At 26.8% G+C, this 14,930-nt stretch overlaps 2 protein-coding genes across 3 annotated transcripts; one reads left to right on the top strand and one right to left on the bottom strand.

Moving 5' to 3' along the window:
• Positions 1 to 2,046: 2,046 nt before the first annotated feature.
• LOC130955243 (cysteine-rich receptor-like protein kinase 10) lies at positions 2,047 to 9,737 on the bottom strand. Of its 2 annotated transcripts, XM_057882058.1 has the most exons (8): positions 9,192 to 9,737; positions 7,865 to 8,385; positions 5,169 to 5,291; positions 4,744 to 4,922; positions 3,519 to 3,729; positions 2,930 to 3,167; positions 2,691 to 2,841; positions 2,047 to 2,574 (listed from the first exon to the last, which is right to left on the bottom strand). In XM_057882058.1, the coding sequence occupies exons 1-8, from the start codon at positions 9,464 to 9,466 to the stop codon at positions 2,260 to 2,262; spliced, it is 2,013 nt and encodes a 670-aa protein (XP_057738041.1). In that variant the 5' UTR covers positions 9,467 to 9,737; the 3' UTR covers positions 2,047 to 2,259. The 2 variants fall into 2 exon arrangements, with proteins under 2 accessions (XP_057738041.1, XP_057738042.1); XM_057882059.1 differs by lacking the exons at positions 3,519 to 3,729; positions 4,744 to 4,922; positions 5,169 to 5,291; positions 7,865 to 8,385; positions 9,192 to 9,737 and adding an exon at positions 3,352 to 3,405.
• A 755-nt stretch (positions 9,738 to 10,492) lies between these two features.
• LOC130957789 (uncharacterized) lies at positions 10,493 to 11,287 on the top strand. Its single transcript, XM_057884633.1, has one exon. The coding sequence runs from the start codon at positions 10,493 to 10,495 to the stop codon at positions 11,285 to 11,287; it is 795 nt and encodes a 264-aa protein (XP_057740616.1).
• Positions 11,288 to 14,930: the final 3,643 nt, after the last annotated feature.

The following is a 14,930-nucleotide window of genomic DNA, read 5'->3' as shown; positions in this document are numbered from 1 at the left end:
TTCGTAATTGCATACACTAAGAAACACTAGAAAAAATATTTGTTTGACACACTTCGAAAAAACTGTACCACTGGGCGTGCCAATTTGTTTTGTCGATTTTTAGCAAATAGATGGTGGTTAGATTCTAATGGTCTGGGAGTGAAATCTACTCCTCTGTGCAGGTACCAGTTTTTCTAGAAGTGCATCAAAGTGTCTTCCATTAGATAAATTTTGGAAATAGAAATAAATTAAACTCTGTAAATTGAAGAAGAAATAAAGAAGAAAAAGGATTTTCAAAAAGGAAAATTGTTCACAAATAAAAATAATTCGCATTGAAATTAAAAGAAAACAATAAAATACCTTCGATTGGATCAAAGGACTTCAACATAAAAGATTAAAGTGCAGAAGAATAAATTGAACAATAAAAATAAAGAACACTTGGAAAGTAAAATTACTTGAAATGTTAAATTTACAGAAAAATAAATTGAAAGAATGAAAAGATAGAAGGAACCCTACAGAAAAATTACTCGATTGCAGACTCAGGAATTTGCTGGGACGTAAGTGTGCTTGAGTATTTTTCTCAGTAAAAGTTCCAACCCTTATTCCCTAATCCTTCCTAGTATTTATAATCTATCTTACATAACTGACAATTAATTACAAATAATTACAAGATTTACAACTTTGAATGTGATTCCTCTTGGTAATCTTCCCTCCGCGTGATTATAGACGTTTTCCATGATTTCCTCGTGTGATAGAAACCACTAACTGTTCCACTTCCATGACTATTCGACTAGCCCATCGAATGCCTTACTTGATTGCTTAAATCGAATCCCTTATTCGATTAGGCCTATCCAATTAATAAGTCAATCGAAATCTAATCTGGGCCAATCACTTCCAACATCATGCTTACGCGTACATCTTCTCGAAAAATTGTTTCTGACTCACTCCAAATCAATTTACTCTCATCGAAAATATTTTTCGATCAACAATGCTTAAATAATATTTTTATTCTAAAATAATATTTAAATTATTTTGGGCAATTTACATATTTAAAACATGTGGAAGAAAACGTTATATAGTTACAACTTTTTAAAATATCAGACACAAAATATGTAAATATGTAAAATATTTGAAAGAAAGGTTGTAATTGCGTAACATATTCTTCCAAATTTTTTAAATATGTAAATTTCCCAAGTATTATATTATTGACAAAAATGATCTAAAAAAAATATGATAAATGTGATTTTTTTTTTGTGATGGGAAAGAAAACAAATAATAACCAAAAAAGAAAAACAAATAAAAAATTGTTTAAGAAAGGCAGTCTTGCTAAATACTATTCTTAAATTTTTCTCGCTAAATACTATTTTTAAATTTTTTCTAAAACGATGGAAGCTTCATTTGAGAAGAAAGGGTTCTCATTGCAATCTTTGCCATCATGTCTGCTAGTGTGTTTACATTTCTCAAGATCAACCGGAGTTCAGCGCACTATTTCTAAAACATGATATCTCGGATTTTCAATACCAAATGATCAATAAAATCAAAGTAATCCTAAAAATTATTCACAATAATAAAAGCCTCCACATAGTCTGTCTCACATATAATATCTCTTTGCTTTGAGTACCAGACTAAAAAAACCTTTTCAAATAGCAAATAAAAACTCTCCTAACAAAATACCATAAATCTCAATTGTTCCTTAACAGTCTTTTGTCACATTCCTTTCCAATCTTTACTAACACAGGTAAAACCAATCTGAGCACCATTACCAAAATAGCTAACATCGCAATTATTTTTAAAAGTGTCCACCAAAGAGGAATCCAAGAGCCACTAATAATAGAAAGAATAGACACTTGTTACAACTCAAAATATTCTGAAACTCCTTTTCCAAGAACAAAACCACACCTGTCATCAGATTTTACATAATAATAAAAATTGCTTCATATTCTTATTCTTATAATTTGAGAAAAGATCTAGCATTTTGGTTTATTAACCCAAACATTTTTCTATTAACAACAATAAAATTAACTTCTATCCCATCATCAACTACTCTTAAGTATTGGGGCCAAAACATCAAAATATTGGTTAAATTCCTTATGGTATAGCTTAATCCATAAACACATATAATCTAAGAGAAGTTATAATATTTGCATGATGAGCAGATTGCATATCTTTAATAATTGAACTACAACACTCATTTAAAACAAGAATGGTTCAAATATGTTGATGCAATTACTTGTACATCAAGCAATCCTAAAACAGTTTTTATAATGTTGTATATACTACTTATCTAGGAAAAACATTTGAGATTGATACTTCATTCACAGAGATATTATCTTTAGAAGTCTTTGACGTTGACTCGTCTTCTTTACCGAATTTTCTTCCAACTGAAAATGCAGGATGATTAGGATTAGGAAGTGTCATTGTCTCACTTGCTAGCATAACAACAACTGTAGACATTGTTGGTCGATCTATTGCATCTTCTTGTACACACAGCAAACCAATATGAATACACCTTGTAACTTCACTTCTTATGTATGTATTTTCTAATATAGGATCTACTAACTCTAAACATTCTCCTTCACACCATAGTTTCCAACTCTGCACAAAAATATGGATATTAATATATATAGTAAAAATTAAACAGATATGTATGTGCATATGTTTTGTAATAGCAATTTATTTTAAAATACTTTAATGGAATCAAGAAAACTAACATATACAAGAAGACTTTGACCATGGTCTGAAAGATAGAATCCACTATTCCTTTTGCCAGCAATGATTTCTAGTAAAAGAACTCCAAAACTAAAAACGTCTGATTTTACTGAGTATAACCCTTCCATAGCATATTCAGGAGCCATATATCCGCTGTTTAAAAAATCAATAGAATATTGTTAGTTTTGCCAAAATACAAAATAATGTAACAACACATATATATAACATTAATATGACATACTAGGTGCCCATAACCCTTCTAGTGTTTTCTTCATTCTGGCCTTTTTCAAATGTCCTTGCTAGTCCAAAATCTGATATTTTTGGATTCATATCTTGATCAAGCAGAACATTACTAGCTTTCATATCTCTATGAATTACTTTAAGTCTAGAATCTTCATGAAGGTATAGAAGTCCTCGTGCGATTCCTTTGATAATATTCATTCGAACCTTCCAACTTAGATGCTTTCGTTTTTCCACGTCTGACAACAAGATAAGAAATGTTTCTTGATAAAATTACTTATGTAATGAAATACATTAAAAAAAAAGAGAGAAGTTACATAAAAGAGTGTTTCTATATTGTATCATTCAATATCAACAAGTAAGAGAAAATTAAATTGAAAGTAAAATTTTAAAGGCACGAGGTTCTATAGTAACAAAACTTACTAACAAGAAAATAAAGACAGAATTAAAGAAAATAATAAATATGTATTGAAGTTATTTTGACATAATACAAGAGCCACGCTATTTATAGGAATATTATCAACTAACCTCATAAATATTCATCTACTAACTACTAACTCTCAACTACTTATCATTACTTTAATACTTACCGAATAGATGAAGGGCAAGGCTTGAATTGGACATGTACTCGTATATAAGCAGCTTTTCATTTTCCTCAACACAACAACCCAACAGTCTCACAAGGTTCCTATGTTGTAGTTTGGCTATGAAGATTACTTCATTCTTGAACTCATCTAAACCTTGGCCAGATGTTTTTGAGAGTCTTTTGATGGCAACTTCTGTCCCATCTTGTAAGCTTCCCTAAATATAGATTTTGCAAAGAAAGACAAATCCAAGTACAAAAGTCATTGCAATAATTGCAACAATGAGTAAAAGTAAAAGAGTAAACACACAAATGAGTACTTATGAATTTGTTTTGAATAAATTAAGTTTCTAATCTATTTATCTATTTATAATATATAAAAGTTGATACCAACTTTCTCTACAATGAGTTTAAGTCATCTTTTCTTTGCTAATGATGTCACATCAGCAATTTTGATGATTTGCCAAAAGATGAAAATCAACCAATCACCATTTAGTAAAATATTTTAAAAAAATTAAAACAAAAAACTCTTATCTATTATTATTCAATTAAAACATCAAGTGCTAATTAAATGCAATAAACATACATTAAAAGTGTCATAATAATAATAATTATAAAAAATTTCAGTTACAAATATTTAAATTCTACAACATATTCAAATTCTACAATTTATACATATTAAGACTCCTACTACTCTTTATTTCTTAATCTCTCATACCAATTGTCAAAAAAATTTTAAATTTAAGATATTTTTATATATTTTTCATTCTCATTCATTCATTTTTTTAATTATTTACAAATTAAAAAAATACATGAAAAGACAAAGTGTAGCAATTAATGCAAATCAAAAAATGAAAAAAAAATGAAGATACAATTTTGTATAAATCTAATATAAATAATAAATAAATTCAAAATCTTAAAATAATGTTTTGTAAAATATTTTTAATATAACATTTATTAAAATACACTATATAGTATAAATAATCTATTTCTTTGCGCATTGCGCGGGTCTCGCTCTAGTTATGAGCTTAATTTTGATGCGACAGTGTAAAACATTTTATACAGTTATGCAATCATTCACACCGTCAAAATAAAAGGTAGTTATTTTTAGTTTTTTATTGATGTGGTGTTACTAATTGGATGTACGTGTATAACTATTTTACTTTGACAGTGCATCAAAATTAAATTCATAAATTATATGCATATAGGGCATGGTTTCCACATTGTGATACCTTATAAACAGGACCAAATCCACCTTCCCCTAATTTGCAAGAATCTGAAAAGTTATTAGTGCTCTGTCGAATCCAAAATAGAGGGATTGTAGGAAGATCAGCATTCAATGAATCGTCTCCTTGAGCTTGATAAGGGTTATAATGTATTGATATAGGAGTGGTCTCTGACAATAATGCATCTACAGATAAAAAGTTTATGATATGAGTTTATAATGTTTATTGATAGGTGAAAACTCATATGCAGTCGACTTCATATGAAGTTGATAATTGAGAGCCGTTAGATGATTTGATTGATTTGACTAAATTTTTATCTAACAACTTTCAACTATCAATTTTACGTGAAGTCGACTGCACCTGAGTTTTCATCTTATTGATATAGGCAAGTACTTGAAATGAGGTTAGAGAAATTGAATAGTGTTAGTTACCATTATTTGATTGATTCTTCCTCCATAAGAAGTAGATGCCACAACTTAGTAGAACTAATGCCACGGACACACTTACTATGATGATTATCAAAGTTTTTGTCTTACCTGTACCCTTGTTATTGCCTGCAATAATACCCTTGTTATTTGTGCTTCTTGATTGGGAAAAAAGAAAAAAGAAAAAAAAAAGTATTTTTTTTCTTTTTAAGATTTTTCTTTAAATTTTTTTAAATTATAACATTTTACTACTAGATAATAATTAACATCTGTACATTATACAATATATTTTTATTAAAATGTTGAATATCATTATTTTGAACTATTGTATGACTATATTTTTTACTTTATTTAAAAAATTTCTTATATTTAAGTACAGGATAATAATTAACTTCTACTTTTTTTTTATTTCTTTTGCTGCCTTCAAATAAGTGATTTCCCTACAACACAATTAATAAATGTTTGGATTGGACAACCTTTAACTAACAAGAGCCACTCACACAAAGACATTTAAAACGTCCTTTTTTTTAAGATGTTTTTGAATAAATAAAATTTAACCTATGTAATAGATTAAACTGTGTCATTTTTGTCAAAATTAGACCAAACAAACCAATTTGACCGAAAAATCGATAAATCAAATCTTGAACCGATCTAAATTAATATTCTTTTTTTTTTTATAGAAAATGACTATAATACTTTTATTATAAAAAATTATTAAAATATTCTTATTATATATATATATTAACTTTAAAAATCTTAAATTCTAATTCTATGACAACATAGAGAGAATAGAAAAGTTAGAATTTAGAGTTTTAAAATATATAGTAGAAATATTTTAAGTCATTTTCTATAATAGGAGTATTATAGTCATTTTTATAAAAAAAAATATTAATTTAAATTGGTTCAAGATTTGGCTTATCGATTTTTCGACAAATCGATTTATTTCATCTAATTTTGACAAAAATAACATAGTTTAATCAATTATATAGGTTGAATTTTAATTATTAAAAAAAATATCTTTAAAAAAATATTTTAAACGTTTTTATGTAACTAACTCCCTTTAACTATAAGGATTATGTATTATACTTATTCACACTTCACACTCACACATCTAATATTAAAAATTTCTATCTATAATTAACCTCACCTAAATTTTAAACTCGGATACACATATTGCAAAACAAGACTACTAAAACTAGGCTTTGTGCGTATACTATTAAATGATTTTTTTAACAAAAATTATTTAAAGCACGGGTCCATTTCTTATTAGATATGAAATGGACCTTAATTAAATAGGTCAGGCCTAATGGCGAATGTAACTGGATCCATTATTATTTCTTCTCATAAATGATAAATTTCAAGGTTTAGATAAAAACACGTTTTCTTTTTTCTACATGAAAAAAATATATATGGTTTTTGATATATATATTAAAATTATTATTAATAAAAAATTTTGAATACTTTTAATAACGATATAATGAATATATTAAAAGTTAAAACTTAGATTTTATGTCCTTTTCACAAAAATTGTATTCATTTAATAATATGTATTCTAGAAACATACATTTTTATTCAAGTTGATGGCTGAGAGAGCTGTTTACCAGCCATATCCATATCAGCTACTCATTAAATATAAATAGATGACAGGAATTAAAAGATGATTTAATTAATTTCAAATCTAAAAAAGCAAGCTGTATTAAATTAATGCCTACCGAACCCCAAACTCTAAAAGGACAAGGGATAATGGACCCTAACCTAAGCAATTCACATGTATATTTTATTTTAATTATGGACCCCACAAAAGACAAAACGTGATGATGTATGTTTTAAATCTACTTAATTAGTTATTTATAAATTATATTAGCTTTCAAGAAGAATCCTCCCTCCAGCGGGAATTGACTTTAAGGCTCTAAAATCAAGATATATACATATTACATACTATAACAATACCTTTTTTTAGTTTAAACATGAGACAATAATAGAAGCAAGAAAAATTGATTTAGGCTTTTATTTTTTATTTTTTAAAAAATAAAATATATTTTTTGTCTCTAAAGGTTAATAAAAGTTTTAAAAATATCCCTAAGTTTTATTTTGTTTCAATTTTGTTTCAAAAGTTTTCGATTTGCATCAAATATACTCTTGGCGGCTAATTTTTCAAAAAATTTAAGATCAATTCAACAATAATTTCATAAAAACAATTCTCAACACAAGCAAATCAAGCATCATTTTCATGCATTATTGTTAGATTAGTCATAAATTTTTTGAAAATTTAGCCGTCAGAGGTATATTTGATGCAAATCGAAAACTTTTGGGACAAAATTAAAACAAAATAAAACTTAAAGATATTTTAAAAACTTTTGTCAAACTTTAGGGACAAAAAGTATACTTTACCCTTTTTTAAAAAAATAAGTATAAAAAAATTTAACTAATTCGTAATTAACCAACATTTATTATTTTTTATTTGTAAAATTATATTTTTAATTTTTATTTTTAAAAAATTAGAATATAATATTAGAAATTAAATTTTAAAATATAAATTTAGAGTTTAAAATTTAAAATAAAATCGACTGATATTAATTGAAAAAAATTGATCCAATCCCTAATTAAAATCCTTTTAAAATTGTGCAAAAATTAATTTCTATTTTTTATATATAGAATTTTAAAATTAAAAAATAAAAATGCAAATAAAACTCAGAATTGACCTGAATTCAATGATGGAGAAGGTGCTTGACTGGTAGTAATCTTGTAGAACATAAAATCATCATACTTGATCAAACAACTTGGAGCCAAAACTTGCCATCCAACTTTTGTAGCACAGCATTTAGGAACTTGATCCAACATAGCATTCAAACACTGCCTACACTGATCACTAGTAAGGTCCCTACTACACTGCACCAGCCCATACCTTTCCCCTGATGAACCACCAGAATTGAACTCACCCATTGCATACAGCAGGTTGGTCTCCACAGTAGCATTCTTTATCAAGCTCTGCATGTAAGTCTCTGCTTCCTGGAGTTCTTGTGTGCTGTTGGTGCTGTTCTTGGTCCCCGGAAATTGCCATGATGGGGTTATTGTAAGGTTTCCAAAGAAGTCATGGTTGGAGTATCTGAGTATGCAGTAATTATACCAAATCACTGCTGATGATCTGTTTGGACAGTGCTGAACAATGTCTGAAGCCGCTGTGGACACGCAAAACTGGCAGAAGGTGCCTGTCACGTCACCTCTACCACCAAGTGTAAAACAATTTTAAATTTTTAATAATAATAAAAAAAATTTATGTAACGTAATATTTAACCTAATTTATTCTTTTATAACAAAATTTAATTTTTGCGAATGAAATATAATTTATATATTGTTAATGTAAAATACTTGTACATAAATAATGTATCGATCCATCAACAAAGATAACTAATCTAACTTTCTATAGCATTAACATTAAGTTTATTGTAAAATTTAAAAAATATTATATATATATATATATATATTAAAAATCAAATATATCAAACTAACTATCAATATTCGAATATATATAAATATATTATTTTACACGTTTATTTTATTTCATTTTATATATAATATATATACACGAATGAATAATTTGATAGTTTAATGTTTTTCTTATATGTAGATATTTATAAATATATTGTGTTTAATAGTAAGTACTGCATCAATTGAGAAATATATATATATATATATATATATATATATATATATATATATATATATGATTTATTTAACTTTTTTTTTAAGTTTACCAAAATTAAAAATTACACAAGAGTATAACATTTGTTTGAAAGTAGAAGATGATATTTAATCTTAATTTATTAATATATATTTCTAAATAAAAATAAAAGAATTAGAATACATTTAGCTTGTGTTTTTATTCTCTATTTTTTTTATCTCTTATTTTTATTTATTTTTTTACAAAATTCAAAAAATAAAAAATACTGAAAATAAAATATAAAATAAAAAATAAAAATACAATACACGCAACCCAAGAAACACTGTTTATGGAAGGGTAGTCGGTACCTGCAGTCATAGAGGCCATAGACGGCATCGCCAGTGGCGGTTCCGATGGCGGTATGGTTGTATCCCTTGCTTGTGGCAGCATCAGAGGAAAGCCATGAGAGGACGCTGTTGAGGTTGGTTTTGAATCCACTTGTTAGGGATTCTTCCGTCGAGTTTTTGCAGTCATCTCCAACGTAGTTTGGGGATGATGATTGTGCTCTTGTTGTGGTGAAGCAGATGAAGAAGCTCAGCAAGAAGAATCCAAGGATAGTAGTAGTGAGCTTCGTTTCCATCATTTGATGATTAAATCATTTTCGTTGTTGTATCAAATTGTGTTTGATGAGACACTCGACGATTTACATATAGATTGATAAATGTTGACGAAGTCAATACTCAATAATTGACTATAAATTAATTGTGGCGGTGACCGAATAAATGAAAGAATTGCACGTAAACCTTGACTTTAAGACGAAATGTGTGAAAGCGAAGAAACCAGCCATTGGTGTATGTATGGTTTCGTAGCTTCTCTATCTGCAGTAATTATGATACCCTTAGAATATTCAAACAAACAAAAGATGGGGGCAACACGATTGTTATATGTATTTAATTTTCAGAAGATGATGTTTTCAGCTCATTGGCTCCATCGAGTTATTCTATAAGTTTATATAACTCACCATTAAGAAAATCAAAATCCACTTTCATTTTATTTTAGGAGGTCACTCACATAAAAACGTTTAAAATGTCTTTTTTTTTTAAATGTTTCTATGTTGTGTTTTAATTAGTTTCTGTATAATTTATTTGGTGTTCCTCATCACATATTATTAAATTTCTCAAAAGATTTTTTTTCCAAAAATAATAAAAAGTATTTAATTTGGACTATAACAAAAAAAAGATAATAAATTAACATCAATAAATATATATATATATATATAACAAGCTCAAACCTCTTAAAATTTAATCACAAAAAAAACCTCTTAAAATTTTTATAAATAAAAAATAATTAATTTATATTCGTACAATATATAAAATAATTATTATATTATTATTATATTATAGATTAAGATTCACTCATTTAAATTTTCTTTTTTATTTTTAATATAAGCATTAGAAATAAATAAAATTTTTATAACAATATTATTATTATATCTTATCTTATCTTATCTTATTTTATCTTATCTTTTATATACCTAAGATAAGATACTATCATAAGCTATATAACTGTCAAACTGCGGAGTATCTTTACAGATTTCACCACTCCGACCACTCCAAGAAGACGATCCGACAACCGTTGCAAGTTCCTAATCCTACAACCACTAACAACAATGGTTCTCGAGATCAGCATTGAACCCAGCATGATCACCGAAGTCGAAACTTACGACCTCACTTCCCGCCATTATCCTTACACCGTTTATGCCGACGACCAACGCATTCTCTGCATCAACACCACCTCTTCCCAAACGCTCTCCAAGTGGCTCACCAACCTCCTCAAGTCCACTCCCAAAAACACCCCGGTCATTGTGGGCGTAACCGTCGAGCACCAATTTACCAAGTACACCAAGCGCGGCGTCAAGGACCACGACTACGACTTCATCTCCCTCTGCATTGGCTCCCACTGCCTCCTCTACCCTCTTCTCCAACAAGCCGACTCTTACAAAGCAAAGCAAAACCCTAGGCCCCTCTGCGACTTCTTCGCCAATCCTAGGGTTATCGCGGTGGGAATGGAGATCGAAAAGGTGAAGGCAAAGCTGGAGAAGCACCACGGGATCGAGCTAAAGAAGGCGTTGGACCTTAGGGCGATGGCGGTGGAAGGGATGAAGGAGGTAGGGGAGAAGGTGGATTTGTGGCGGTACAATCTTGACAAGTTGGCGAAGATAGTGCTGGGGAAGCACTTTGACGTGGTGAGGCCGGAAGAGAAGCTAGACTGGTACGATGAAGAAAGCTCGTGCTGTTATTACAATGTGTATACGGATGAGAAGACAATGTTCATCACCATTGATACTTATCTTTGCTACCTTATTGGTTTCGAGCTGCATGGTATGATTCATGGACATGAAGTGGGTAAGAGCCAAGATTTTAGTAAGTCCAAGAAGAAGATTAACAAGAAGAAGAACTCATGAGGTGCTTTTGATTTCTAAGATTAGTAATGAGGTAATGCATGCATAGTTTGATTAGACTTTAGAGTAGTATATACCAGTGATTCTATGCTTGTTAATGATAATAACTTTTACCCTTTTAATTCTTATCTGGATATAAATTTTTGTGATGGAGGCCACATAAATAAAGACGCCTAAAACGTCTTTTTTTTAAGATATTTTTATATTGTGTTTTAATTTGTTTCTATATAATTTATTTGGTATTATTCATCGCATATTATTAAATTTTTCAAAAGATTTTCTTTCCAAAAATAATAAAAAATATTTAATTTGGATTAAAACAAAAAAGATAATAGATTAACATCAAAATATATATATATATATATATATATATATATATATATATATATAAAGCTCAAACCTCTTAAAATTTAGTCACAAAAAAAAATCTCTTAAAATTTTTATAAATAAAAAATAATTAATTTATATTCGTACAATATATAAAATAATTACTATATTATTATTATATTATAGATTAAGATTCACTAATTTAAATTTTCTTTTTATTTTTAATATAAGCATTAGAAATAAATAAAATTTTTATAACTAAATATAGTGTAACAAAATATATATAATATTAATTAGTTCTTAAAAAATTCTAAAAAATAGTTTCTTTCATTTTAGTAAAATAACTATTTATTAAAGTAGACAAATTAATTATTTTTTTCTCATATACAATTTTTTTAAGACATAAAAATAATTAATTAGGACATTGGTTAAAATAATTAAAGTCACTATTTAATTAAATTTTTAATTTAAAGAAAATCCTAGTTAATTTTCGTATAGAAATTTCGAATTTGAAAACATTGATAAAAATTATGTTGAATTTTGATTTATTTGATTCTCATTTAAATTAATCACTACATAAGTTAAAGTTCTATTTTGAAATTATATTCGAGATTTAATCTGATTTTTAAAATTTCAATTTACTTAGTTTGATTTTTTAACTTAGGTATTCGTGACTCATATTAGGGTTTTAAGTGTTTAGTTAAAAAAATAAGGTAAAAAAATTTCAATTGTCACATCAAATAGTCGCTAGAATATATAATGTAGCCATCGTTAGTCCATCTCAGCATGTCGTTAACGATTTTGTGAGACAGTGACAAAAATAAGATTAGGAACTAATGTGACTCATAACTATTAAGTTGGGAGATTAAATTGAGTAAATCAAAATTTTTGAAATTAGATTGAAACATAGTTGTTAGAACCGAAGTAGTGATCGAACCGGTCAAGTTACTGGTTCACTGGTTTATTGGTTCAACCGATAAATCACTGGTTGGACCGATAAAACTGGTCTCACGTAAATATAAAATATAAAATATTTAAAAACTTAAAATTAAAATTTGAAATAGATATCTTCACTAACATTTTATGAAGAATCAAGTCTCAACTTCAAAAAATAACTAATATAAAAAAATCATAAAATTTTAATACTATAATAGTATCTTATTTTGACACAATAAAAAAATAATTAATTCACAAAGCCTATCATCTAACTATAATATCAGTAGATTTTAATACTAACATCAAAACAAATAACCTTAATCACAATACTAGCAATAAAATAGATCAAGTAAATTAATAAATTTTTAGTGAAATTTATATTTATATTAATAATGGTATATAATTAATGTATAATTAATTTTAAAAATAGAAAAAATAAAAATTAAATTAAATTAGATATTTATGTATACTATATAATTAGTATTTGTCAAATATAATACTTAGAAGTGCAATGGCTAAGTGACAAGTAGAGGTTGCTTTTGCTCCAAGGTTTTTGGTTCGAGATTTTGTGGAGACATTTTAAAATTTTTTTCAAGTAGACCAGTTCGGTTAGACCGGTTTGCACCAGTTCTTATCGGTTCACACCGGTTTTATTCTTTAAACGGTCTAAGGAGTAAATCGAATCGGACCAGGGTCCGGTTCTAGTCCGGTTCACTAGTTTTTCGGTCGAACCAGCTGATCCAGTTTGATTTTTACAACTATGGATTGAAATATGAACATAATTTCAGAGACCAACAAGTATTATCTCTTTGTTGACAATTAAGTTGTTTTAATGGTAATTAAAATCTAATAATGGTTTATAATAAAAGAAGCATTCTTTTGCAATACTGAACCTATAGTAGTAGTTAGGGGTGTTCATAGATTAGATCATATCCATATAAATTCACAGTATTTATCCGTATCTGATCTGTAATTTGAGGATGTGATCTGATATGTAATTGGATTGGATCGAATCGGATCCACACTCTAATCAGATAGAAGTAAATATGTTTAAAAAAGTAAACAAAAAAAATTATTGACTTTTTTTATAAAAATAAATTTTTTTAATATTTTTTATTTTATGGATATATTTGATATCTGATCCAAACATAAAAAGTGCGAATATCGAATTTGATCTAATGAGTTTAGTGCGGATTGGATCGAAAGTTCATTCATATCCCATCTGTAAACACCTCTAGCAATAATAACTAAAAAATTATAATGATTATATTTTTAACTAAGAGGAAGTGCCAAAAAAAGTACTAAATACAAGAACATTTAATCAAATATTAAAAGATAATTTTACTTTAAAACAATTGGACTTTTTTTGCTCATATATATATATATATATATATATATATATATATATATATATATAACGTAATAATAATAATAATATGATAATTGTTTTATATATCACACAAATATAAACGTTTTTTTCTATGATCTTAAGAAAGGTTTTGTAAGTCCCTAACCTTGTTATCTATTTTTGTAGTGTTAGTCCTCATATTATCAATTTGATTTATATATAATTCGGATGATAAATTATTTGGCGACGTGCTTCCTTTTTTACTGTGATATACTTGTTTATTATTATTATTATTATTATTATTATTATTATTATTATTATTATTAAAAAATAACAGGCCAAATTATTGCCATAACATAATAGAAGTATGAAAGTTTATCATTCTTCTCTAATGGAGGAAATAAAATTATTTTCAATAGTTTATTTAACGTTTAGTAGAATAAAAATAAATTTTATTAGAATAAATTTTAGTACGAATTTAATATTTTTATTCATCGTAAAATATTTATAGAATTACTTGTAGATAAATTTTGGAAAAAATAAAAAAACGATGATTTTTAATTTTATTTTTTAATAATATTAATTTTTTACCGTATATAATTATTCAATTATTTTTTAATCATATATAAATAAATTACTATTAATAAGACTTTTTTTGTGTTATTTAATTATTTTTTAAAAAAATAATTAATTATTAAAATAATTAAACTTTTCACAATAAAAATAATAAAAAAATTATGAACGAAAACCATCCTGATAATATTTTATATTTTTATTCATATTTTAATATAAACATAAATATAATTTAATTATATTATTTATGAAATATGACTATAGATGTAGATAAAATTTAGTTATATTAATTATATATAGTTTTATTGTATTGTATTGCTTATAAAGTTAGATTATAATTATGACAATAGAATTATTATTGTATTTTTATATGTGTGACTAATTGGTGGTGTTAAAATGTTACTCTTAATTATAAATAAGGTTTATAATTTAAAAAATCAAAGACTCAATTAAAAAGATACG

Source organism: Arachis stenosperma, chromosome 10 (assembly GCF_014773155.1).
Source record: "Arachis stenosperma cultivar V10309 chromosome 10, arast.V10309.gnm1.PFL2, whole genome shotgun sequence".
NCBI classification, from domain to species: Eukaryota; Viridiplantae; Streptophyta; class Magnoliopsida; order Fabales; family Fabaceae; genus Arachis; species Arachis stenosperma.
This window is presented reverse-complemented; position numbering and strand designations above follow the sequence as displayed.

Bases quoted from the DNA above. Each gene is read 5' to 3' on its own strand.
- LOC130955243 (XM_057882058.1), bottom strand. From the start codon at position 9,466: ATGATGGAAACGAAGCTCACTACTACTATCCTTGGATTCTTCTTGCTG. The intron at 8,386-9,191 runs GTACCGACTACC...ACTTGGTGGTAG, and splicing joins TATGGCCTCTATGACTGCAG to AGGTGACGTGACAGGCACCT. The intron at 2,842-2,929 runs GTATGTCATATT...TTTTTTAAACAG, and splicing joins AGAAGGGTTATGGGCACCTA to CGGATATATGGCTCCTGAAT.
- LOC130957789 (XM_057884633.1), top strand. From the start codon at position 10,493: ATGGTTCTCGAGATCAGCATTGAACCCAGCATGATCACCGAAGTCGAA.